The 25379-nt window shown below is 44.9% G+C and overlaps 1 protein-coding gene across 7 annotated transcripts in view; it reads right to left on the bottom strand.

Moving 5' to 3' along the window:
- Positions 1–4002: 4002 nt before the first annotated feature.
- The window catches only part of LOC140734734 (netrin receptor UNC5D-like), an 820373-nt gene continuing 798996 nt past the window's right edge, over positions 4003–25379 (bottom strand). For 6 of the 7 annotated variants that reach the window (XM_073059143.1, XM_073059151.1, XM_073059171.1 and 3 more), the window contains 2 exons: positions 13370–13548; positions 4003–7040 (listed from right to left, as the gene is read on the bottom strand). In XM_073059143.1, coding sequence (XP_072915244.1) covers positions 6848–7040; positions 13370–13548 — 372 coding nt within the window. In that variant the 3' untranslated portion in view covers positions 4003–6847. The remainder of the gene's footprint in view (positions 7041–13369; positions 13549–25379) is intronic. The other variant, XM_073059196.1, reaches the window with a different exon arrangement.

Here is a 25379-nt window from a genome sequence, read left to right as displayed (position 1 = left end):
GCTTTACTTGTGAATGCTGCTAATATGATCCTCTGTGTTGCTGTTGTAGGTAAGTTCTTCATTGCACCTCTGCACACATGTACTTGTAAATATGACAAAACACTTGACTTTGATTTTGACCTTGTTGAAGTTAAAGGAAACCGCTCCAATTCGCAAAGGCTGAAGGATGCTGAATGGAGGGTGGAGAATAAAATTCTTCCTCAGTTTCATGTAGCTGAGTGCTATTAACAGCCAATGAAATGCTCCCATGGTCATCGTTATAACATCGGATGTGCAGAATCCGTCTTGCTCCCAGCAGTCCCTGTGAATACTGGAGTTATTATGGAAAAATACAGTTCCACCCCAGGTTATGATCGCCTGCACATATAATTGAGCCTTTGGGTGACTGGCTTTGTTACAAGCACTAGAAAGCCTGCAGATGCTGGAAGTCCAAAGCAACTCACACAAAATGCTGGGTGAGCTCAACGAGACAGGCAGCAACTATGGAAAAGAGTAAACAGTCGATGTTTCGGGCCGAGACCCATCTTCAGGATGGATTTATTGGCAGCTACAGATCTGCAAGCATCTTCTGCTGTACGGGAACTTGGTTTAAGACCTGTTTCCAACCCGTGAAAACGGGTTGTTCTAGTTACAGAACGGAACCTTGTTGTAACCCCGGGAAGACCTATCATCTGCTTATGGTTATTGAGTGAGGAATAAATATTGACTAGGACACTCATAATAACTTCCTTGCCTTTATTGTAAATATAGTAGAATTGATTATGAAGTTTATCTGAGAGCTTGAGTTAGAAGGAGATAGTGGATAGGCTGGGACTGTTTTCCCTGGGCAGAGGAGGCAGAAGAGTGGCCTTACAAAGGTTTACAAAATTATGAGGGGCATAGAGAAGGTAGATAATCTTTTACACAGGATCTAAAGCTAGAGAACATAGACTTAAAGTGAGAGGAGAAAGATTTAAAGGGGACCTGAGAGAAAAGTATTTTTTACATTGAGTGTGGTGCGTGTGTGGAATGAGCTGGCAGAAGCAGGTAAAATTACATAATTGAAATGACATTGTCAGTACATGGATAGGAAAGTTTTAGATCAGGCATTCCCAGCCTTTCTTAAGTCACAGATTAATACCATTAAACAAGGGGTCTGTGGTCCCAGGTTGGGAACACCTGGTCTAGATGGACATGGGCCAGCCACCGGCAGATGTGATTAGCATCTTGGGCAGCATGAGTACGTTGGGCTGAAGTGCCTCTTTCTGTGTTGTATATCTCTATAACCCACCATGCTCCGGACTTCAGTGGATCTGACTTGGTAGATTCTATGGACTATTGGAAGTTATTTGAATTAGTATCCCAGTACACCTTGCAACCTATTACACATTGGTAGCAAGAATGTTTCAGTGAGTCCTGTGAGTTGAGAGGGAGTGAAAAATCCAATCTAGTATCTTTCTACTTATATGCTTCAGCTTGTCACAGCAAGTTGAAACATACAGGTACCCTGGATCCCAGCTCTGGCCATGCTCCTGAGCCCCTGGTTTTCCTGACCACTTGCACTCTGGGCCCTGGCTCTCAATGCAGACTATTGGGTGAAGCAAATGCCGAGGCTCGGGAATTTTGAAACCTTTGTATTCTGGATTATTGCACAAGATCTTCTCTATCCACCCATGGGTTGGACAGATCTTTGAAAGCTAAGAGTGTAGCACTCTCTCAGTATGGTCTCAATTGTCCTCAAGTGGAGAAAGGGCCAGAGAGTAATCATAAATGGTTATCTCTCTGACGAGAGGTTGGTGACTAGTGGTGTGCTCCAGGGATCACTGCTGGGTCCATTGGTGTTTGTTGTGTATATTATCTATTTAGATGATAATGTGGTAAAGTGGATCAGCAAATTTGCAAATGATACCAATACAGCAGGTGGACAGCAAGGAAGGTTGTCAAAGCTATGAAGAACTATGGTCTAGGTGCAGGTAGATGGGACTGGACAGAAAATCCAATTGGCATGAACTAGATGAGCTGAAGGACTTATTTCTCTATGACTCCAAGTCTCTGAAGTAGAACTTGAACCCGCGACCTTCTGATCGGAAGACAAAAGGTTTGAGGCTCAGCAAGAGGTCGTTTGACACTGCATGGTCCACATTCTTGGTATACACTTCAAGCAACACCTAAGAAATGCAGGAATGGGGGCTGTTTGGGAAGATTTTTAAATAAGGTGAAGGATCTTGGAATCAATCGTTTTATTTATTCAGTGGTACAGTGCAGAGATGACCCTTCCAGCCCTTTGAGCCATGCTGTCCCAACAACCCCAGTGAACCCTAACCCAATCATGGGACAAATTACAATGACCAGATAACTTACCAGGCACATCTGTGGACTGTGGGAGGGAACTGGAGCAGCTGGGGAACGACTCGTGCATTCCACACGAGTGTTTATACAGAGACTCCTCACAGAGCGGCGCGCCAGGATTGAACTCCGAACTCCAGGGAGACCCACGCTTTAATAGTGTCGCACTAACCACCATGCAACTGCGTCACCCAAACCAGCATCCAAACAGGGAATTGGACCCAAGAACCTCAGATTGAAGGTCTGTTATTCTACCGACAGAGCCACCATTGGACAGAATGTGCACACAGGAAATTGCTACCGTATCTAGGATGTTCAGTCAGATCTTTGGAAAAGAGAAGGCTGAGAGGAGACTTAAAATATTATGAGGGATACAGATTGGTTAGGAAGGACCTATCTCGCTTAGCACAGGAGTCAGAAGCAGGGGGCACAGGATTAAAGGCAAGATGAGAGATGCTCTCCACATTTCAGAGAGTCATTGAACTTGGAAACAGGCCCTACGGCCCATTGAGTCCCTGCCAACCATTAATTGCCCACTACCACTAGTTCAGTGCTTGTCACATTTTATTGTTTCCACATTCCCTCAACTTCCCCCAGATTCCACCACTCACCTATACAACTGACAGCAGCCAATTAACCCATGTCTTTTGGGAAGTTGGAGCACCTGAGGGAAGCCCACGAGGTCACAGAAGGAACGTGCAGATTCCGCACAGACAGCACTTAACAAGCACCTGGAAAACCGGCTCTGGATGAAGGCGGGATTGGACTAGGTAGTTTATCTTTCTATGCTTGAGGCCTAGCCTCTGCTCGGAGTGAGCCGCAGTGTTGCCTGCTAACGGCCGCCAGGAAAGAGGTGTTGGAGCTGGTGGCAATATGGCACGTTGTCCAGGCTGGCATCTAGTGTTTGTTTGCCAGCACTGAGGTCGATTGCAGATTTCTGCGGAATTCACGGACGCCGGATCAGGACTAAATATATAACCATAGAACACTACAGCACAGCACAGGCCCTTCAGCCCTCTATGTTGTGCCGACCCATATAATCCTTAAAAAAGTACTAAACCCACACTACCCCATAACCCTCTATTTTTCTTTCATCCATGTGCCTGTCCAAGAGGCTCCTAAATACCCTTAATGTTGTAGCCTCCACCACCATCCCTGGCAAGTCATTCCAGGCACCCACAACCCTCTGTGTAAAAAAACTTACCCTGATGTCTCCCCTAAACTTCCCTCCCTAAATTCTGTACATATGCCCTCTGGTGTTTGCTACTGGTGCCCTGGGAAACAGGTACTGACTGTCCACCCTATCTATGCCTCTCATATAGTTTTTGTGTGGCTGTATTATGCTGATTTCTTATTTATGCTTGCCATCTTATATGTGCTATGTGTGCTTTGTGCTGCGTGTGATTGTTTTGCACTTTCGACCCAGACTGACTCTGTCTCGTTTGGCTGTATTCATAGGTATTCATGTATGGTTGAATGACAATTAAACTTGAATTGAATTGAATTGATGGGCCAACAGATTCTCATCTGTGCCGTGAACCTTCTCTGATTCATCCAGGAGATATCCCACAGTGGAAGTGTCGGTCAGTGTGTTTGGTGTATGTCACGAGTGCTGGCTTTCAGCCATATGTCACCCCAGCTTCCACAGACTTCTCCCTCAATCAAAGCAAAGAGAAAGACCAAGAACCACAGAAATTTTAATGATTTGTACGCAAAAATAAACACACAAGGATCCACCAATTTGTTAAAATGTGGATTTCAAGGGAAACCGGTCTTTGCTGGTTGCTGGCAGAATGGAGACATTAGTAAATAGCTTACAAAATCCATCAAGAATGCATCAAGAACATATGCGGCAGATGTATGTGAACAAGACACTATTCAGGAGCGAGAGGAGAATGGAACATTGACTTCATTATAAAGGTGCAACAATTACTTTGCCTTCTAATTAAATAAGTGCTTGACATGAAAATGAAGGCCTCAAGATTTGCTTAATTCAAGCGGGCATCCCACCCTGTCCCAGTGTCTTGGGTGTCTTGGATGGACGGGAATCTTAACAAAATATTACAAGAGGGACCACGAAACTCGTAGATCAACGCCTTGTGTACAGGCATGTTTCGAGTATTAAAGAAGCGTTTCCCAGTATTGTAAAATGAAACAGGACCTTAAAGACCATAAGATATAGGAGCAGAATTAGGCCATTCAGCCCATTAATCTGCTCCGCCATTCGACCATGGCTGATTTATTATCCCTTTCAACCCCATTCTGCTGTAGGAGGACATTTACAGTAAATATACTTTTAAGTGGACCCTTGGTCAGGAGGTCACTGGGCTCTGAGAACCTGGAGAAAGCAGACCTTACAATACTGTTGTATATCTTAAATACGTATTTCAAAGCTTTGGCTAATGGCTTACTGAAAATTATGCTTCAACATAAACTGAATGCAGCCTTGGGGTACCTTGATGAATGTTAGAATCACAGAGTCATTCAACACCGGGTCTTCGGCCCATCCTGTCTGCTACTCCCAATCTATTCTGATCCCATTTGGTCTGTAACCTTCCTGGAGTTGTCTAGATTGGGGGTTCCATGGACCCCTTGGTAAATGGTAAGGGTCTGTGGCATACTGGTTAAATGTTGTGACAGTCTCTGCTTCCACCAGAACATTCCAGATTCTAACCACCACCTGGGTGAAAAATTTGTTCCTCAGTCCTCTCTAAGACTTCCATGCTGCCTCCAGCACATCCTTAGGTTGTGTTGTTTGTTAATGCAAACGACGCAGTTCTCTGTATATTTCAATGTACATGTGATAAATAAATGAATCGCCCCAGAAACTCGCACCTTTCACTTCAGACTCATCTGGTGAGTAGCTGCCTAGCTATTGCAATGGGAGACGGGTTCAGTCCGAAGCATCCATCACCACCAGAGCCCTTTACAACTACAGGTCAATAGTGAGGGGCGTCCCCCATTGGTAAAGCATCAACTCCATTTTCTTGGGAAGGTACAGAGATATTTTATTCTGATCAGAATCGACGGGCTATTTCTCATTCCCTTTAGCGAGGAACAAGAAGGCGAGGGCTTAGGGGATGGTGAGAAGAGACACTTCTGGATAAATATTCTGAAACATATTACTGAAAAATAATATTTATATACAGGATATGGACCCACAGGCAAGGCCAGCACATCTGGCCCAACCTTGACAGCTCTTGTGAAGGTGGAACTGAGCTGAGAGTCCGTGTATGAGCATGCTTTCAGGGTGCTACTGCTTGGAGGTTTCCGGGATTCTGACTGAGTGACCATAAAGTAAAGGTTATACACTTCCAAGCAACCTGTGAAGGTGTCTATGTTGGTGTTCTCATGTGCCTTGGTCCTCCCAGGTGGCAGAAGTCAGGGGGTTAGGCTGGTGCTGTCAGGATAGGCTCTGCTGGTAACCATAAAGAAAAGTACAGCGAAGAAATAAGCCCTTTGACCCATTTAGTCCATGCTGAGCCATTTAAACTGCCATCCACCTGCACCAGGACCATAGCCCTCCGTACCCCTACCATCAACCGTATGTACCTATCTAAACTTCTCTTAGATGTTGAAATCGAGCTCGCGTGCACCACTTGCGCCGGCAGCTCGTCCCACACTCTCACCGCCCTCTGAGCGAAGAAGTTTCTCCTGACCTCCTCCACCACGGTGTACCTTGTAGATGGAGCACACTGCAACAAGTGGTGGAAGAGTGAAGCCACCATCCTTCATCAAAGGTTCACACCACTGGACCATGGCGTCCTCTCACAGTCACCATCAGGCAGAAGCCTGTGGTCCCACACCACCAGCTTCAGGAACAGCTGTGGTACTTCTCTCCAACTATTTGGCCCTTGAACCAACTGGCACAGCCCACACACTACATTTTAGCAACACCCTGGACATTAATTTTTGTTCTAACTATGTTCTTTCCTGTAAAAAAAAATAGCGTAGCCTTTATTTTTAATTTACGGTTTTCTTGCGAACGCTGCTTTGATGATGCAATGTGCCTGTGAGGCTGTTGCAAGGTTTTGATTGCACCTGTCCATAAAAGAAAATGGATCTGACAATGACCTTGGCTTTGACTTTGAACAGTCCGGATGGTGCTGCCAGCTGAAGAGGCTGCTTTTGTAGGTTGTTCTCAAGTTCCTGAAGGCGGTTGGGGCCACACTCCTCCAGGCAAGCACAGAGTGGTATCTCCTTACCAGTTTATGAGATTTGTGCATGGAATAGTACTGGGCAGAGAGACGTGAGGAGGAACTTACCGGTTAAAATATGTGCATCTGTTTTAATGGGCCAATGAACTGAGGACTGGTTCCTCTAATCATTTATAATTGGTGCACCCCTACCGGGAGTATTTACAAATAAATTCTATTTACATACACATCCAAAGATTTGGACAGTAAACCTTTAGCATTTCCTGAGAAATCTTTCCTATATTGTGACTGAGCAGTGCTTGCTCAGGGGGAAGGGAGGGAGCTGAACCAATGGGCGGCCGGGCTCGGCCGCGCAAGGGTCGACTTCATCCGCCGTAGTTGTAGTCTGCCTCGTCGCCGTCCCCTTCTGGCGTGTTAGAGCTGGGGCATTGGATCCTGCCTATCTCCTCCAGGGCGCTGGCTAAGGAGTCAAGGTCCCTGTCGTTTTGATGCTGCGCCTCCCAGATGTCCAAGATGGTGCTGGCTGGGCTGCTCTTTATTGCAAAGTAGCTCAGGTTCCTAAAGGGAAAAAATAAGAATCAGAAGCAGAAACCGGTTTGTTGTCACTGACACGTCATGCAATTTATTGTTGTGTGACAGCAGTTAGTCACACAAAAAAAATGAGAGCGAAGGGGAAATAGTGGGTAATGTTCTTGAATTCATGGATGGTTCAGAACTCTGATAGCAGAGGATTCCTAAACATTAAGTGTAGATCTTCAGGCTCCTGTACCTCCTCCCCAGTAGTAGTAATAGGAAGGAGGGCATGCCCCTGTTGGCGAGGGTCTTTAAAGATGGATACCACCTTCCTGAGGCGCCGCCTTGTGAAAATGCCCTTGAACGCGCAGAAGCCTGAGCCCGTGGTGCAGCTGGCTGAGAATACAACCCTCTGGAGCCCCTTTCTGTGCACTGGAGTCAGTGATGCAGCCTGCCAGAATGCACTCACTCAAAGGAAGGCGTGCAGTCGCAGGGGAATTCTCACCTGCAAACTGCCCCGAAATACCTTACAGCCACTGGAATGCATCTGCTAAACTGTGTACAGCAAGTTCCCACACAGAGAGATAACAATCACCACATAATCTACTATGTGGGTCAGGGGTTAAACATCTACCAAGCAGGTCGCTGTGTGTCAGTTTTGGATAACTTCTCACAAGTACCACATTATAGAGAAAAGCTTGTCTTGCCTACTGTTCATGCAGATCAAATCATTACACGGTGTATTGGGCTAGAGAAGGGGTTCCCAACCTGGGATCCATGGACCCCTTGCTTAATGGTATTGGATCATGGCATATAAAAGGTTGGAAACACCCAGGCTAGGATAATGTAAAACAGTAACAATGCAGAATAAAGTGTAAAAGTTAACGAAAAAGTGCCGTGCAGGTAAATGATGAAGTGCAAGATCATAATGAGGTAGATTGTGAGGCCAAGGGTCCATCTTATCATTCAAGAGGTCCATCTGGGAGTCTGATAACAATGGGACAGAGGCTGTTCTTGACCCTGGTGGTACATTCTTTCAGGTTTTTGCATCTCCTGCCCCATGGGAGAGGGGAAGGAAGGTACTTTGGTTCTGCCAGCTGCTTTACTGAGGCAGCGAGAAGTATAGACAGAGTCCATAGAGGGGAGGCTGGTTCCCATGATGTGCTGAGCTGTGTCCACAACTCTGCCATTTCCTGTGGTCATGTGCAGAGCAGCAGCCATGCCAAGCTGTGATGCGTTCAGACAGAACGTTTTCTATAGAGCCTCAATTAAAAATGGGAATAACTGATGGGGAACATGCTGAATTTATTTAGATTGTTGTGGAAGTAGAGGCATTGGTGAGCTTTCTTAGCTGTGACAACAACATGGTTGGACCAGGACAGGTTATTGGTGATGTACCTCAAACTCTCAACCCCGACACTGTTGATGTAGACAGGAGCATGTGCACGGCCTCTTACTTTTTTCTGACATTGAGGGAAGGATAGATAGCTGTCTATCTCCTCCCTGTTGGGTAGGTGGTGTGAGATCTTTTAATTTCCCCAGAAGAGAAATTACAGCACAGAAACTGGCCTTTCATCCCATCTAGTTAGTGCTGAGTGATTAACCTACCTAGTCCCATCGACCTGCATCCATACCATAGCCCTCCATACCCTTCCCATCCACATACTTATCCAAATTTCTCTTAAGTGTTGAAATCAAACCCACATCTACCACTTGTGCTGGCTGCTTGTTCCACACTCTCACCACCCCCTGAGTGAAGAAGTTTCCCCTTGTGTTCCCCTTAAATATTTCACCCTTAACCAATGACCTCCAGTTATAGTCTCAGCCAACCTCAGTGGAAAATGTCTGCTTGCATTTACCCTATCTATACCTCTCATAATTTTGTACACATCTATCAAATCTCCCCTCAGTCTTCTACATTCTAGGGAATAAAGTTCTAACCTATTCACCCTTTCCTTGCAACAAAGGTTCTCAAGACCTGGTGACATCCTTGTAAATTTTCTCTGCACTCTTTCAATCTTATTTACATCCTTCCTGTAGGTAGGTGACCAAAACTGCACAAAATACTCCAAATTAGACCTCACCAATGTCTTATACTACTTCAACATAACGTCCCATCTCCTGTACTAAATGCATTGGTTTATAAAAGCCAATGTAGCAAAAGCTTTCTTTATGAATCTATCTACCTGTGATCACATTTTCAATAAATTATGGATCTGTATTCTCAGATCCCTCTGTTCTACTGAACTCCTCAGTACTCTATCACTCACCGAGGAAGATCTAAACTGGTTGGTCTTCCCAAAGTTCAATACCTCATACCTATCTACATTAAGTTCCATCTGCCATTTTTCCAGTTCATCCAGATACCGTTGCAAGCTTTGATAGTCTTTCTCGCTGTCCACTACACCCGCAATCTTGGTGTCATTCATATATCTACTGATCCAGTTTACTACGTTATCAGGATACTTGGTAGTGTGGAGGAGCAGAGGGATCTGGGGGTACATGTTCACAGATCCCTGAAAGTTGCCTCACAGGTAGATAGGGTAGCTAAGAAAGCTTATGGGGTGTTAGCTTTCATAAGTCGAGGGATAGAGTTTAAGAGACGCGATGTAATGATGCAGCTCTATAAAACTCTAGTTAGGCCACACTTGGAGTACTGTGTCCAGTTCTGGTCGCCTCACTATAGGAAGGATGTGGAAGCATTGGAAAGGGAACAGAGGAGATTTACCAGGATGCTGCCTGGTTTAGAGAGTATGGATTATGATCAGAGATTAAGGGAGCTAGGACTTTACTCTTTGGAGAGGAGGAGGATGAGAGGAGACATGATAGAGGTGTACAAGATATTAAGAGGAATAGATAGAGTGGACAGCCAGCTCCTCTTCCCCAGGGCACCACTGCTCAGTACAAGAGGACATGGCTTTAAGGTAAGGGGTGGGAAGTTCAAGGGGGATATTAGAGGAAGGCTTTTTACTCAGAGAGTGGTTGGTGCGTGGAGTGCACTGCCTGAGTCAGTGGTGGAGGCAGACATACTAGTGAAGCTTAAGAGATTACTAGACAGGTATATGGAGGAATTTAAGGTGGGGGGGGGGGGTTATATGGGAGGCAGGGTTTGAGAGTCGGCACAACATTGTGGGCCGAAGGGCCTGTAATGTGCTGTACTATTCTATGTTCTGTCATCCAGATCATTGATATAGATGACAAACACATTGGACCCAGTACTGATCCCTGTTGCACACCACTAGTCACAGGCCTCCAGTCAGAGAGGCAACCATCTACTACCGCACTCTGGATTCTCCTGCGAATCCAATGTCTAATCCAATTTACTATCTCATCTTGAATGCAAAGTGATTCTTCTTGACCAACTTCTCATGCAGGACCTTGTCACAGGCGTTGCTAAAGTCCATGTAGATAAAACCTTTCCTTCATCAACTTTCCTTATAACATCATTGGAAAACTCTATAAGATTGGTTAGATACGAGCTACAATGCACAAAGCCATGTTGACTATCCCTAATCAATTCCTATCTAATCAAATACTTATATATCCAGTCCCTTATAATACCTTGCAATAACTTTCCCACTACTGGTGTCAGGCTCAATGGGTTGTAATTTCCTGGCTTATTCTTAGAACCTTTCTTAAACAATGGAGCAACGTTAGTGTTGGACCCATAATGTTATTTAAGAACAACATTAGGTCCATAATTCATTGAAAGTTGTAAAGGTTTTGGCACACGGCCTTTATAGATCAAAGTATTGAATCTGAAAAGGGTCTTTGAGAAGAACAAGTTGCTCAAGATGGCACTAGTGAGAAATGATTCCTTGGGAGACATCTTCCAGCTAGTCAATTATTTCCCCTTTTCTACATCTTCTACTATCCTTTTTATCTTAATTATGTTTTGGAAACTGTTGGAACCTTTGTCTCCCAGTCTGGAGTTCGATCGAGTGGCCTAGCGCTCTGCTGTCCCCAAGAATATTCCAAGAGAGGACCACAAGCATCAGCTGCCTCAAGAAAAAGACCAGAGAAGGGGCACCGGGCTATGATCGACTCCAGTTCTTCCTGACCGCGGGATGGTAGTCACTCTCCATGGAGGCCGTGGATTGGTGGTTGCTCTCCATGGAGGCCGTGTGTTGACAGTTGCTCTCCACAGAAGGACTAAGTTCGAGCGGTCGCTCTCCTCAATGCTGACAGAGAATGTTCTGGAAATTCTGAGACCTATGTGATATTGGTGAGGACAGTAGTTTACATTGCTCGCCTTCAGTTTTCTGTGTTCTCTTTCTTGTTGCCGACTGGCGGGTTGAGGGTTTGGGGTTCAGGGGTTTGACGTCCTTGTGGATGATATGTTCGTTTTTGTGCAAAGGAGGGGTTGGGGAATTGGGACCTGATGTTCATGTTGGTGTTTTTCTGTGGGGTGGATCTGCTAACATTTTTGTGTGTGAGAGACAGGGTTGGGGGTTTGATGTTATCACCGCTGTTTTTTCTCCCCTGTGGGTGATAAGTTAGTTTTTTGGTGAGGAAGGGGGCTGGGGAGTTTGGAGTTTAACATTCTAGCTTCTGTTTTCCGGGAGGGTGATCTGTTAGTTTTTGTGCGAGGGAGGGTTTGAGGAATTTGGGGTTTGTGAGTTTTTGTTTCTTTTTCTTTCTGTGGGGGGGGGGGTTCATGTCTTTTCTTTCGATGGCTTCCATGGTTTTTCTGTATCTCATGGCTATCGGGAGAAGATGAATCTCCGAGTTGGATTCTGGCAACATATTTTGATAATAAAATGAATCTTTGAACCTTTGACCTTGCTGCTGCTTTGCCTCAATTCTATAGGTTCTGTGTCCGTCTCCTAAGTAAGTACAGATCCAAAACATCTATTTAAGTTCTCCCCCATCTCTTTTGGCTTCACACACAGATTGCCACTGTGATCTTCCAGAGGACTAACAAAAAAAGAATAAATAACAAAAAAAACTACCTACAGCCTAAGCCTCTCAGTAAAGCCTCAATTACCCAGAACCTCAACTCCTCAAACCAACTCATACAATGGCCCACTCCCACAATGGCCGCTCCATTTAAACCTAACTTCTTTTTATTGGATCTTGCCAGGTGCCTAATTATGCACAATCCAATATCTCCTCGTCGACTGTAGCGCACAAGAAGTGCAGTTTGCCCCTGCTCGCTTCTTTTAAACTCTCGGAATAGTGAAATTTCAGGGCGCTGCTGAGGTTTAGTGTGTCATTTTCTCTGTTCTACACTGGAGACAGCCAATTCATTTGGCATTTGAAAAGTGGAAGGGTAAAGGACCATACTGAGAAAGCACGGACAGTATGTGTACCCTGTAAACACTGACACACTCCCGGTGTACAGTATACTGACACAGTCCTAGGGGGTGTGCTACATACTACACTAACACACTCCTAGGGACAACCTGTAAATACCAATGCACTCTCACAGGTGTGATACATTGACTCACAAACTCTCTGAGACCTGCTTTATACACAAGCGCACAACAAGCCCCCCTCTAAATGACTGCACAGACTCTAAAACACCTTGCAGATGCTGAGATCCCTGTTAATGCAAACGGACTCCCAGGGATCCCCCTGTAAAATCCCTATACTACTCAAAATACTCTCATACACCTCACAGCAAGTACTGAATGTTATGTTAATGCTGTCATTGGTCACATAAATACCAACATACACCTAGGGACCCTCCAGAAATCCTGACTGACTCTCAGCATCCCCCTGTATATCCTGTCGTGTTCCCTGGTACACCCTGTAATTCCTGATGCATTTCTGGGCATACCTGTAAATACTGACATAATCCTGGGGACCTGCTGTAAATCCTGACACACTCCCAGGGACCCCTGTATCACTGACATATTCCTGGGGTCCCCTTGGAAATCTTCATGCACTCCCTGAAACATGCCAAAGTGAGAACCGCTGCTAATGCAGACACACCCCCCCCAGGGTCCTCCCGTAAACACAGACCCACTGCTCGCGCTGGGGTGCAGCAGTGGCATAGCGGTTTGCACAGTGCTACCGCAGAGCTAGCGACCTGGGTTCAATTCCTGCTGCTGACTGTAAGGAGGTTGTACGTTCTCCCCATGACCATGTGGATTTCCAAAGGCGGATGGGTTCGTAGGTTGATCGGTTACATGGGCGTAATTGGGCAGCGCGGGTTTGTTGAGCTGGAAAGGCCTGTTACTGTGCTGTATCTCGCAAATAAAAAATAAAGTTGCTAGAGTTTCTGTAACCACAAGCACACTCCTAGGGAATCCCCTCATTGTGCATTTTTTGAGTTGAACCTATCCATAGTAAATTATCTCAGAGAACATGAAAGCCAGTTTTAGTACAGTGACTGTTCCTCCCAGGTGGTGTGCCTTCGTTCTACCCACCTGTCAATATGCAGTTTCTGTGCTAACAGCCGCCAGTCCTTGCCTGTTGCACTGGGAATGTCGAACGTGGAACAGATTTTCTGCCTGATGGAATATGGAATCTTAAACGGTTTGGGGCCTGTTACATTGGTCACACCACTTGCAAACTGTGTGCAGAGGTGAACAGCTTCTCTCTCGCCCTGCAAGAAGAGACAAGCGTCTTTAATCATTGCCCAAGCCAAAAATGATCAGTGACTTTACCGCCAGGGGAAGGAAAATAATTTTCTCACACAGGGGCCCTGCGGATTATTCTCTTTAAGTGCCTTCTTTCGAACCATTGTCAGGAAACTATCACTGGCTGTGATGCATTATCCATGAATCACCTGTATGCTTGGATTGTTCATTAATTATAAATGCCTCATAGCAAGTACTGAATGTTAAGTTAGTGCTGGAATGGGTCAAGTGATATCATTTGCCTGGCTGTACTCAGCTTAGTTCCACCATCAGTTGGATACGGAATAAGGCAGACGATCTTATCGCACCGTTGGAAAGGTATGACGCTGGGAGCGTCACTGAGATGTGGCTGAAAGAATGTCGTGGTTGGCAGCTTAACAACCTAGGATACACACCTTGCCTCGAAAGGACAGGCAGGGAGAGGGGCTGGTAAAAAAAAAATGAAAGTGGTGACTTCGAATCGGAAGATGTAGAATCCCCGTGGGTAGAGTTAAGAATTTGCAAGGGTAAAATGACCCCGATGGGAGTTGTATACAGGCCCCTGAACTGTAGCCAGGATGTGGGAGATAAATTTCAATGGGAAAGAGAAAAGGCATGTAATAAGGGCAATAGTCACGGGGGATTTCAATATGCAGGTAGATTGGGAAAATTAGGTTGGTGGTGGAACTCAAGAGAGGGAATCTGTAGAATGCTGACAAGGTGGCTTTTCAGAACAACTTGCGTTTGAGCCCACTGGGTTATTCTGGATTGGGTGTTGTGTAGTGAACCAGATTTGATTAGGGAACTAAGGCAAAGGAACCTTTGGGAGAGTGATCATAATATGATAGATCTAGGCCTCATATGGAGCCAGTGATCATTAATGGAGAATGTGTGGAGCAGGTTAAGACCTACAAGTATCTGGGAGTACAGTTAGATGAGAAGCTAGACTGGACTGCCAACACAGATGCCTTGTGCAGGAAGGCACAGAGTCGACTGTACTTCCTAAGAAGGTTGGCGTCATTCAATGTCTGTAGTGAGATGCTGAAGATGTTCTATAGGTCAGTTGTGGAGAGCGCCCTCTTCTTTGTGGTGGCGTGTTGGGGAGGAAGCATTAAGAAGAGGGACGCCTCACGTCTTAATAAGCTGGTAAGGAAGGCGGGCTCTGTCGTGGGCAAAGTACTGGAGAGTTTAACATCGGTAGCTGAGCGAAGGGCGCTGAGTAGGCTACGGTCAATTATGGATAACTCTGAACATCCTCTACATAGCACCATCCAGAGACAGAGAAGCAGTTTCAGCGACAGGTTACTATCGATGCAATGCTCCTCAGACAGGATGAAGAGGTCAATACTCCCCAATGCCATTAGGCTTTACAATTCTACCGCCAGGACTTAAGAACTTTTTAAAAGCTATTATTAATGCTTTTTGAGATAGTGATTTAGATGCATATCATTTTTTTTTTACTGAGTTAAGTATTGTATGTAAGTAGTTTTGCTACAACAAGTGTATGGGACATTGGAAAAAAAGTTGAATTTCCCCATGGGGATGAATAAAGTATCTATCTATCTATCTATCTAGAATTCACCCTGCAGTTTGAGAGGGAGAAGATAAAGTCAGATGTATCAGTGTTACAGTGGAGTAAAGGGAATTTAAGAGGCCTGACTGAGAAGCTAGACAAAGTTGATTGGAAGGGGACAGCAGCAGGGATGATGGCAGAACAGCAATGGCTGGAGTTTCTGGGGGGCAATTTGGAAGGTGGGGGACAGGTACATCCCAAAGATGAAGATGTATTCTAAAGGGAGGATGAGGCAACTGTGGTTGACAAGGGAAGGCAAAGAGAGCAAAAAAGCAAAAGAAAGGGCATATAATATTGCAAAAATTAGTGAAAGTTAGAGGATTGGGAAGTTTTTAAAAATCCAACAGAAGACAATTGATAAAAAAAACTATGAGAGAAAAGATAAAATATGAAAGTAAGCTAGCCGAAAGCGTCAAAGAGAATACTGACTTTTTTCCAGATAAATGAAGAATAAAAGAGAGGCGAGAGTGAATATTGGATTGCTGGAAAATGACACTGGAGAGATTGTAATGAGGGACAAAGAAATGGCAGATGAACTTAAGTATTTTGCATCAGTGTTCACTGTGGCATTATGTCAGAAATTCATGAATATCGGTGGCAGAAATGAGTGTTGTTGCTATTGCTAAAGAGAAGGGGCTTGGGAAGCTGAGAAATCTTAAGGTGGATAAGTCATCTGGACCAGATGGACTAAACCCCAGGGTTCTGAAAGAGGAAGCTGAAGAGATTGTGGAGGCATTAGCAATGATCTTTCAAGAATCACTAGATTCTGGTATGGTTTCAGAGCACAGGAAAATTGTAAATGTTACTCCACTCTTACAGAAGGGAGAGAGACAAAAGGAAAGAAATTATAGGCTAGGTAGCCTGACTTCAGCGGTTGGGAAGATGTTGGAGTTCATTTTTTAAGGGTGATATTTTGGGGTACTTGGAGGCACATGATAAAGCAGGCCAAAGTCAGCATGGTTTCCTTAAGTGGAAATCTTTCCTTACAAATCTGTTGGAATTCTTTGAGGAAATAACAGTCAGAATAGACAAAGGAGGGTCAGAGGATGTTGCATACTTGGAATTTCAGACAGCCTTTGACAAGGTGTTGCACATGAGGCTGCTTAGCAAGATAACAGCCCATGGTATTACAGAAAGATACTAGCATGGATAGAGCATTGGCTGACAAAGAAACAGAAAGGAGGGTGCCTATTCTGTTTGGCTGCTGGTGACTAATACTGCTCGCAGGGGCCAGTATTGGGACCACTTCCTTTCAAGTTACATGTCAATGATTTGAACAACTGAATGGATGGCTTTGTGGCCATGTTTGCAGACAATAGAAAGATGAGTGGGAGGAGGGAGGTAGTGTTGAGGAAGCAGGGAATCTGTAGAAGGACTTGGAGAGATTGGAAGAATGGGCAAAGAAGTGGCATGTGAAGTATAGTGTAGGGAAGTGTATGATCATGCACTTTGGTAGAAGAAATAAAGGCATAGGTTATTTTCTAAATGGGGCAAAAATTCAAACATCAGAGGTGCAAAGGCAATTGGGAGTCCTTGTGCAGGATTCCATAAACGTTAACTTGTAGGTTGAATTAGTGGTGAGGAAGGCAAATGCAATGTTAGCATTCATTTTGAGAGGACTAGTATATAAGAGCAAGGATGTAATGCTGAGGCTTTCTGAGGCATTGGTCAGACATCACTTGGAGTACTGTGAGCAGTTTCATGCCACTTGACTAAGAAAAGATGTGCTGGAATTGGAGAGGGTCCAGAGGAGATTCATGAGAATGTTTGTAGGAATGAAAAGATGAGGAGTGTTTGACGGCACTGGGCGAGTACTCGCTGGAGTTTAGAAGAATAAAGGGAAGATCTCATTGAAACTTATCAAATATTGAAAGGCCCAGATAGAGTGGATGTGGAGATAAAGTTTCCTAGAGTTGGTGAGTCGAGGACTAGATGGCATAGCCTCGGAACAGAGGGGTGCCCATTTAGAACAGAGGTAGAAGGAATTTCTTTAGCCAGAGGGGAGCGTATCTGTGGAATTCATCATCGCGGATGGCCATGAGGCAAAGTCGTTGAGTATATTTCAAGCAGAGGTTGATAGTTCCTTGGTTAGTCAGAACATCAAAGGTTACAAGAAGAAGGGAAAGAATAGGGTTGAGAGTGATTATAAATCAGCCATGATGGAATGGTAGCGAAGACCCGAAAGGCCAAGTGGCCTAATTCTGCTCCTACGTCTTATGGTTTTATCAGCTCACATACGCAAAGACACTGGATGCCACAGGGTACATCAATTTCTGCTCTTAAACAAAAATTGATTATATATAAATGGAATGCAATGGCTACATTAATGTAACCTTTATTGAAAATCTCACTGGAATGCCTCTTTGTAGTAAGACCATAAGAACAAAGGAGCAGAATTAGGCCGTTCAACCCATCAAGTCATGTTTTCTCCACCATTCCAACATGGCTGCTTTATTAACCCTATTGTCCAGACTTCTCCCCATAACCTTTGAGGCCTTTACTCAGCAAGGAACTACCAACCTCTGCTTTAAGTATACCCAATGACTTGGCCTCCACAGCAAACCACGACAAAAAAATCACCACTCTCTGGCTAAAAAAATTCTTGCTCATCTCTGTTCTAAGGGGATGTCCCTATATTTTGAGGCTGTGCCCTCTGGTCCTAGTCTCCTCCACTACAGGAAACATCATTTTCAGATCCACTCTGTCTGGAGCTGTAAATATTGGGTAGGTTTCAATGAGATACCCCATCATTTTTCTAAACTCCTGCGAGTAAAGACCTGGAGAATTCAAACGCTCCTCGTGTGTTATACATTCATTTCCAACATCATTCTCGTGAACATCTTTTGGACCTTGCATTCTTCTCTGTCAGTTCCTGAGTTATGGAAATTATTGGCTTCCTCCCCTGTTCTTTAGAGGCTAATCGGGCAAGAGGAAGGTCAGAGCCAATTAAATGTTGGATTTATTACTTCAGGAAATGATTTTTAACTTATTCTTTCCAGTTCTGCTGAGTTGGCTGCTCAGATGAAGGGAAGTGAGATCAGTTGAATTAAAATATTCCGTCTGAGTGCTGGGTCTCAAACTTTTTGGTACAGTAGATCAATTATATTACTAAATAACTTTTTAACTAAATTTAACTTTCTAACTGAAGTTGCTTACTAACTGCAACTTCGAGATTCTTCTGAGGATGAGTACAGATGGTTAACATAGAAACATAGAAAACCTACAGCACAATACAGGTCCTTCGGCCCACAAAGCTGTGCCGAACATCTCCCTACCTTAGAACTAGCTAGGCTTTACCCATAGCCCTCTATTTTTCTAAGCTCCATGTAGCCATCCAGGAGTCTCTTAAAAGACCCTATCGTTTCCGCCTCCATCACCTTCGCCAGCAGCCTATTCCATGCACTCACCACTCTCTGTGTAAATAACTTACCCCTGACATCTCCTCTGTAGTTCCAAGCACCTTAAAACTATGCCCTCTTGTGCTAGCCATTTCAGTCCTGGGGAAAAGCCTCTGACTATCCACTCGAAAAATGCCTCTCATTATCTTGTACACCTCTATCAGGTCACCTCTCATCCTCTGCCTCTCCAAGGAGAAAAGGCCGAGTTCACTCAACCTATATAACCAATATAACTCGGAGTCCTGCCATGTGCAGAAGTTCGCTGATGACACGGCCATAGTGGGGTGTGTCAGGAATGGACAGGAGGAGGAGTATAGGAAACTGATACAGGACTTTGTGATATGGTGCAACTCAAACTACCTGCGTCTCAATATCACCAAGACCAAGGAGATGGTGGTGGACTTTAGGAGATCTAGGCCTCATATGGAGCCAGTGATCATTAATGGAGAATGTGTGGAGCAGGTTAAGACCTACAAGTATCTGGGAGTACAGTTAGACGAGAAGCTAGACTGGACTGCCAACACAGATGCCTTGTGCAGGAAGGCACAGAGTCGACTGTACTTCCTGAGAAGGTTGGCGTCATTCAATGTCTGTAGTGAGATGCTGAAGATGTTCTATAGGTCAGTTGTGGAGAGCGCCCTCTTCTTTGTGGTGGCGTGTTGGGGAGGAAGCATTAAGAAGAGGGACGCCTCACGTCTTAATAAGCTGGTAAGGAAGGCGGGGTCTGTCGTGGGCAAAGTACTGGAGGGTTTAACATCGGTAGCTGAGCGAAGGGCGCTGAGTAGGCTACGGTGAATTATGGATAACTCTGAACATCCTCTACATAGCACCATCCAGAGACAGAGAAGCAGTTTCAGCGACAGGTTACTATCGATGCAATGCTCCTCAGACAGGATGAAGAGGTCAATACTCCCCAATGCCATTAGGCTTTACAATTCTACCGCCAGGACTTAAGAACTTTTTAAAAGCTATTATTAATGCTTTTTGAGATAGTGATTTAGATGCATATCATATTTTTTACTGAGTTAAGTATTGTATGTAATTAGTTTTGCTACAACAAGTGTATGGGACATTGGAAAAAAAAAGTTGAATTTCCCCATGGGGATGAATAAAGTATCTATCTATCTATCTATCTATCTATCTATCTATCCTCATAAGGCATGCTCCCCAATCCAGGCAACATCCTTGTAAATCTCCTCTGCACCCTTCCTATGGTTTCTACGTCCTTCCTGTAGTGAGGCGACCAGAACTGAGCACAGTACTCCAAGTGGGGTCTGAACAGGGTCCTATATAGCTGCGACATTACCTCTCGGCTCTTCAACTCAATCCCACGATTGATGAAGGCCAATGCACTGTATGCCTTCTTAACCACAGAGTCAACCTGATTCTCGTGAATAGAATAAAACTAATACAGGACATTAAGTATAGATTGTTTTCTGGGACTGGGCTGGGAGACAATCATTCCCTTAGCGTGGCTTTACGTAGTCGAGGCAAGCACAGCTAAGCAGCTGGCAGGACTGCTGCCTCACACTTGTAGTGACACCAGTTCTGTTCTGACTTCCTGCACTCTCTATGTGAAGTTCATATGTCCTCCCTGAGATGGCATGGGTTTCCCTGAATGCTCTAGTTTCCTCCCACTAAAACATTCCTGGGTGTTTGGGGTCTTGTCATCAGCTAGTCGGGGGGGGGGGGGGGTCGGTGTCGAAGATTGGAGCCCGAAGGTCAAAGTTGAAACCCGATGACTGAAGCCTGGAGATTGGAGGTCTATCCTGGGGTTGGAGGACTGCCCATTGATGTGGGTGTGTGGTGGAGGGGGGGGGGAAATGGGGCTTCTTCTGCTGTTGTTGTTTTGTTGCTTGCTGTGTTCTGTTTCGTTGCATTCTCTGTTATTCTGCCGAGCCCCATGGGCGTCCTATGTTGCGATACCTTGCACATCTCTTGGTTGGTTACAAACACAAAACACACATTTCATTGTATGCTTCAATGTACATGTGATAAATGAATCTTAATCAGAATCTGGTGGACTAATTGCCCACTGTAAATTGTGAAATGATCGCCCACATCATTCGACATGGCACATAATGACGATGATGAATTGCCTACAGTAAACTACCACTAGAGTGCAAGCAATCAGAATTTGCGGGGTATTGAAGGAAATATGGGGGAGAATAAAATGCGATTAGCTTAGGATTCACGTAAATGAGTGTTAAACAGAACTTCTGCAAAGAAATATTGATTTCTTTTGATTTAAACCAGGCCTAAATGAGACTGCATTAAAAATCAGAATCAGGTTTATTATCATTGACGTGTGTCGTGAAATGTGTTATATTGTGGCAGCAGTACAATAGGTAAAATAGACTAAAAATTACAATAAGAAAAAACATAAAATTAAATAAGTAGTGCAAATATAGGGCAGGAGTGATCATGGGTTCATTCTCCATTTAGAAATCTGATGGTGGAGGAGAAGAAATGGTTATTAAAATGTTCATTGTGTGTCTTCAGGCTTCTGTACTTCCTCTCTGATGGTAGTAATGAAATCCTACAAAATCCTACCTTGGCGCCTCATCGCGGCGTAGGAGTGACAATGGCCGAACATCAGCTAAGTATGTCAGAGATTTGTTCTCTGGCAGGTCTAACCTAGCCGTGAAGGTGATGTTCCATTGGTATACTACTAAACTAGATCTAGTAGTAGGATCGTGACTAGCTAAGTCAAGGAGGTAAGCATGCCTTTGCTACTTTGTGGGTTATGCCTCTTCAGGCAAAGGCTTCACCCAACAAGGACGCTGGTAGCAGGGCGTCTGATGGTGTCTGTGGCAGATGAATCCAAAAGGGTCAATGGTACAGCCAGCTTGGTGGCATGCGGAGGAACCGGAGTGCTGGTCAACGGGTGGCATCACTAGTTAGTTGTCACTGCGGGGCAGCTTCCTTATCCGCTAAGTCTGTTACACTCCTGTGTACCACCAAGCATCCGATTTGGAAGCCCAGAGAGACTGTATGGTGGGGGCACGACACATTCTGTCTTATTACTGTGCAAGGCATGTTGGAGTAGAGTTCCTGGATTGCAGAGACTAAACTCTCAGCACAGTCAACATGAAATCGATGGACAGCCAAAGAAGAAGTAGTGAGAAGAGGGCATGTCCTGGGTGGTGGGAGCCCATACTGATGGATGCTGCCTTTTTGAAGATGGAGGGAAGGCTAGTGCCCATGATGAGATGACTGATCTTACATTGCTTTGCCGCTTTTTCTGCTCCTGCACTAATTTGCGGACTCACTAGACATTGCCAGTCAGTTAGGCACCTAGGAATGTGTGGTTACCATAGCTGTGTTGGTACAGGTTACGGGTTTGAGATAGGAATTAAATGATCTACAGGCCAACAGCACCAAAACAGAGTATATGTTCACTGCCCTGAACACTGAGCACCCACTTTCACTAATCCCTTCATATTCTCCACAGATCCCCATCAACACCTGCTGGTTCAAACAGCCATGTACACACTAGGGGCATGTTCAGTGCCCAGTTAAACTACTAAACCATACATCATGTGAAATAATGGGAGATCGCAGAGATCTCAAGAGAGTTTTGAGGGTTGGAGCAATTTCCAGGGCTCAATGGTGGCGTAGTGGTTACAGCTTAGGGAGTCGGAGTTTGGAGTTCAATTCTGGTGTTGTCTGTAAGGAGTTTGTACGTTCTCCCCATGACCGGTGGGTTTCCTCCAAGTGCTCCGGTTTCCTCCCATACTCTAAAGATGTACCAGTTAGTAGGTTAGTTGGTCATTGTAAATTGTCCTGTGATTAGGCTTGTAACAAAATAGGTGGGTTGCTGGGGTGGGCCAGAGGGGCCTGTTCCGTGATGTATCTCTAAACAAGATAAATAAAATTGAATGGATTGGGGAGAGCATTTGGAAAACACGGCATTGGATTGCCAGATCTAACACAGGCCAGCGGGCACAGGGCTGACGAGATAACAGCACGAGGTAGACCGTAGGCAGTAGAGTTTTGGATGAGCTCCTAGCCCTTGCAAGGCAAAAGGCAGGTGAGCATTATGTCTGGATTTGAAAGCATGGACAAGAGTTTCACTAGTGTATTGGATGGGGCAGCTCTAGAGGTGTTAGTACAATAGGTGATACTGGCAATGGAACAAGAATGAATTAATTTTGTTGGCAACAACCACTCACTAGTTTTTCTATAAATTCTACAGCAATTGAATGAAATACCACAAGATACCTCAGATGAATGCGCTATCTTGATACAGGTCTGTACCTTACAATGATGTTGATAGGGGCTAGCGCTGGTGTCACACAGTTAATCAACATTTCCTGAAATGACCAACATCACATGAGCTGAATGAATCCTTGGGGGAGTTTAATAAACTCTCTTAAGGCAATGTGTCTAACAATGGCAGTGAGACTGACAGCAACTGGGCCTTGAGGTTTGCGGGACGTCATGGACCTAACCTCACACTGATCCACACTTTAGAACAGCTGCCCTTGAAGGTAGAGCATCTAAAATTCTTGGAGAAGGGTCTCGGCCCAAAACGTTGACTGTTTATTCAATTCCATAGATGCTGCCTGACCTGCTGAGTTCCTCCAGTGTTTTGCGTGTGCTGCTCTGGATTTTCAGCATCCGCAGGCTTCTTTGTGATTAAAATTTTCAATGTAAGTTTGACGTATTTCACTCTGTTTCTCAGTACTTTGATGTACATGTGACAAATAAAGCTAACCTTTCTAATACTTTTTCGAACATCTACAACCATTTTACTGTTGTTCTAATATAAAAATGACGTACATTTTTACCTTATTCGATCTGGAGTAGTACATCTTGTGCAAATGAAACAAAACATTCATACTGATGCATGGAGAAGATGGTACTTCAGTCAGATTCACCTCATGCTGGATCTTTATAAGATTTATCTAATTAATTCTACTGTCCACTGACATTTAACTTTACCCTCTCATAATGACATGAAAATGGTGCGCGTTGTCTACCGATGGTAGCAATGGCAGATTCAGGCGAGTTGGCAAACAAAATCTACCCCTACATGGAGGAAAGAATGCTTACTGACGATAAAGGAGAAATACAAAGGCAGAGTACACTTCCCCCTACCATTCTAGATCACTGTAAGATACATTTCTGGTGTAGACTTGGAGGGCCAATTGGTCTCATTTCGTGTCATAATGATTCTATCTATGATTTTGACTGTGAACTATTCTGCCACTGGAAGTAGTTTTTAAAACCCTTCAAGGTTCTGAGCTGCTCTATCAAACCACTTTGGTGGTTTTAGGTTGAGCGTTCCTAGTCACTCCACATTTTTCTCTGCTGGTTTTGTCCTTGGTACTACAGCCTTCCATGGGGACCGGCCATGTGATCTGCATGGATGAGTCCAGAATGCCGCGTCAGTTGTCCTACGGAGAACTGGAGCAGGGCAACCGTGCCCAAGGTCGCCCCAAGGAAGAGGTACAAGGACAACCTCAAGTCAAACCTTAAGTGGGCCAAACTCCAGCCCCGCGATCTCGAACACACTGCTGCTGATCGGTCCAAGTGGCGCAATCTATGCGCCAAGGCAGCAAACAGCTTCCAAGCCAACTGGCGCATGCAGCGCCTCAAGGCGAGTCAAGAAAGACACAGGAAGGCGTCCGCTTCTGCCCCAACAGGCGGTGCTCCTTGCCCCATCTGCGCTTCGGACTTCAGCCTCAGAAGTCATATGCGTGCCCACAGACGTTGACTGCGCAACACATTCGTCTTCCTCGGACTTCGAGAGACTACTACAGCCTTCGAATCAAGCAGCATAGAAACTGGCCCTTTGGCCTACCATCTCCATGCTGACCTCTGTGCCCATCTGCATTAAACTCACTTGCCCCCATCAGCACCGTATCCTCCTTTGCATATTTGCCTGCAATTTGACCTCATTTGGACCTATTTGCTGACAATAGGGTACCGTATACTTCTGTGGCTTGCCTATCTGTGTCTTACCTAACTGCTTCTTTAACATAATCGTTATAAGATTCCATCCCCTCCTCTTGCTGTGCATCCTAGTTTTAGTAAATTAGAATTGGGGATCGTACTGTACGGAAAGAGACCATTCTGCCCAACTTGTCCACGCTGACAGTGGGCACCGTTCTGAATTAACCCCATATCCCTGCACTTGGTCTAAAGCCCTCAATGACTAAACTTAGATCAAAGCTTATCTAGACACTTAAATTCTGTCAGTGACTCCATCTCATCCACTCTCCCAGACGGTGCATTCAAATTTCCCTCCTTCACATCCTTAAAGGTACTTTGCTTCACATAGGAGCAGATTTCTATCATCACCTGGTTTGAAAATGGCATTGTTGAAAGGAAGTTTCATTAAGTGGGGGAAAGAAGTTCTGAATGCCAAATCCACTAAAATGTTGCAGGATGAGGCCATCGAAGTTTTGAAGGATGGCTTTCCACACTGTTTGAATTCATGGAGGTGAACCTGAACATTTGGGAGGAGTCTAAGGGGCAACTTCTTCACTCAGAGGGAGGTCCATATAAAGAATGATCTGCCAGAGGAAGAAGTCGTGGCAAGTGCATTCATCTTAAAAGACACCCGGACAGGGACATGAATAGGAAAGGCTGAGAGTATGAGGGGCCAAAATAAGGCAAATAGGACCAGCTTAGATGGAAATCTTGGTTCCATTGACCATTTGGGCCATGGACCCTGTTTCTGTGCCATATGATTTTATTTAGGGGCCAGCACAGTAACAGGGCCGTCTTGTCCAATTTCAACCATGGGACCCATTAATCTACTGCCCCGTGCATCTTTGGGGTGTGGGAGGAAACCAGAGCACCCCAAGGAAACCAAAGTGCTACGGAGTTTGTCCAG

Source organism: Hemitrygon akajei, chromosome 1, assembly GCF_048418815.1.
Source record: "Hemitrygon akajei chromosome 1, sHemAka1.3, whole genome shotgun sequence".
In the NCBI taxonomy this organism is placed as follows: Eukaryota; Metazoa; Chordata; class Chondrichthyes; order Myliobatiformes; family Dasyatidae; genus Hemitrygon; species Hemitrygon akajei.
Note: the sequence above shows the minus strand (reverse complement) of the source record. Positions and strands in the feature narration are given on the sequence as shown.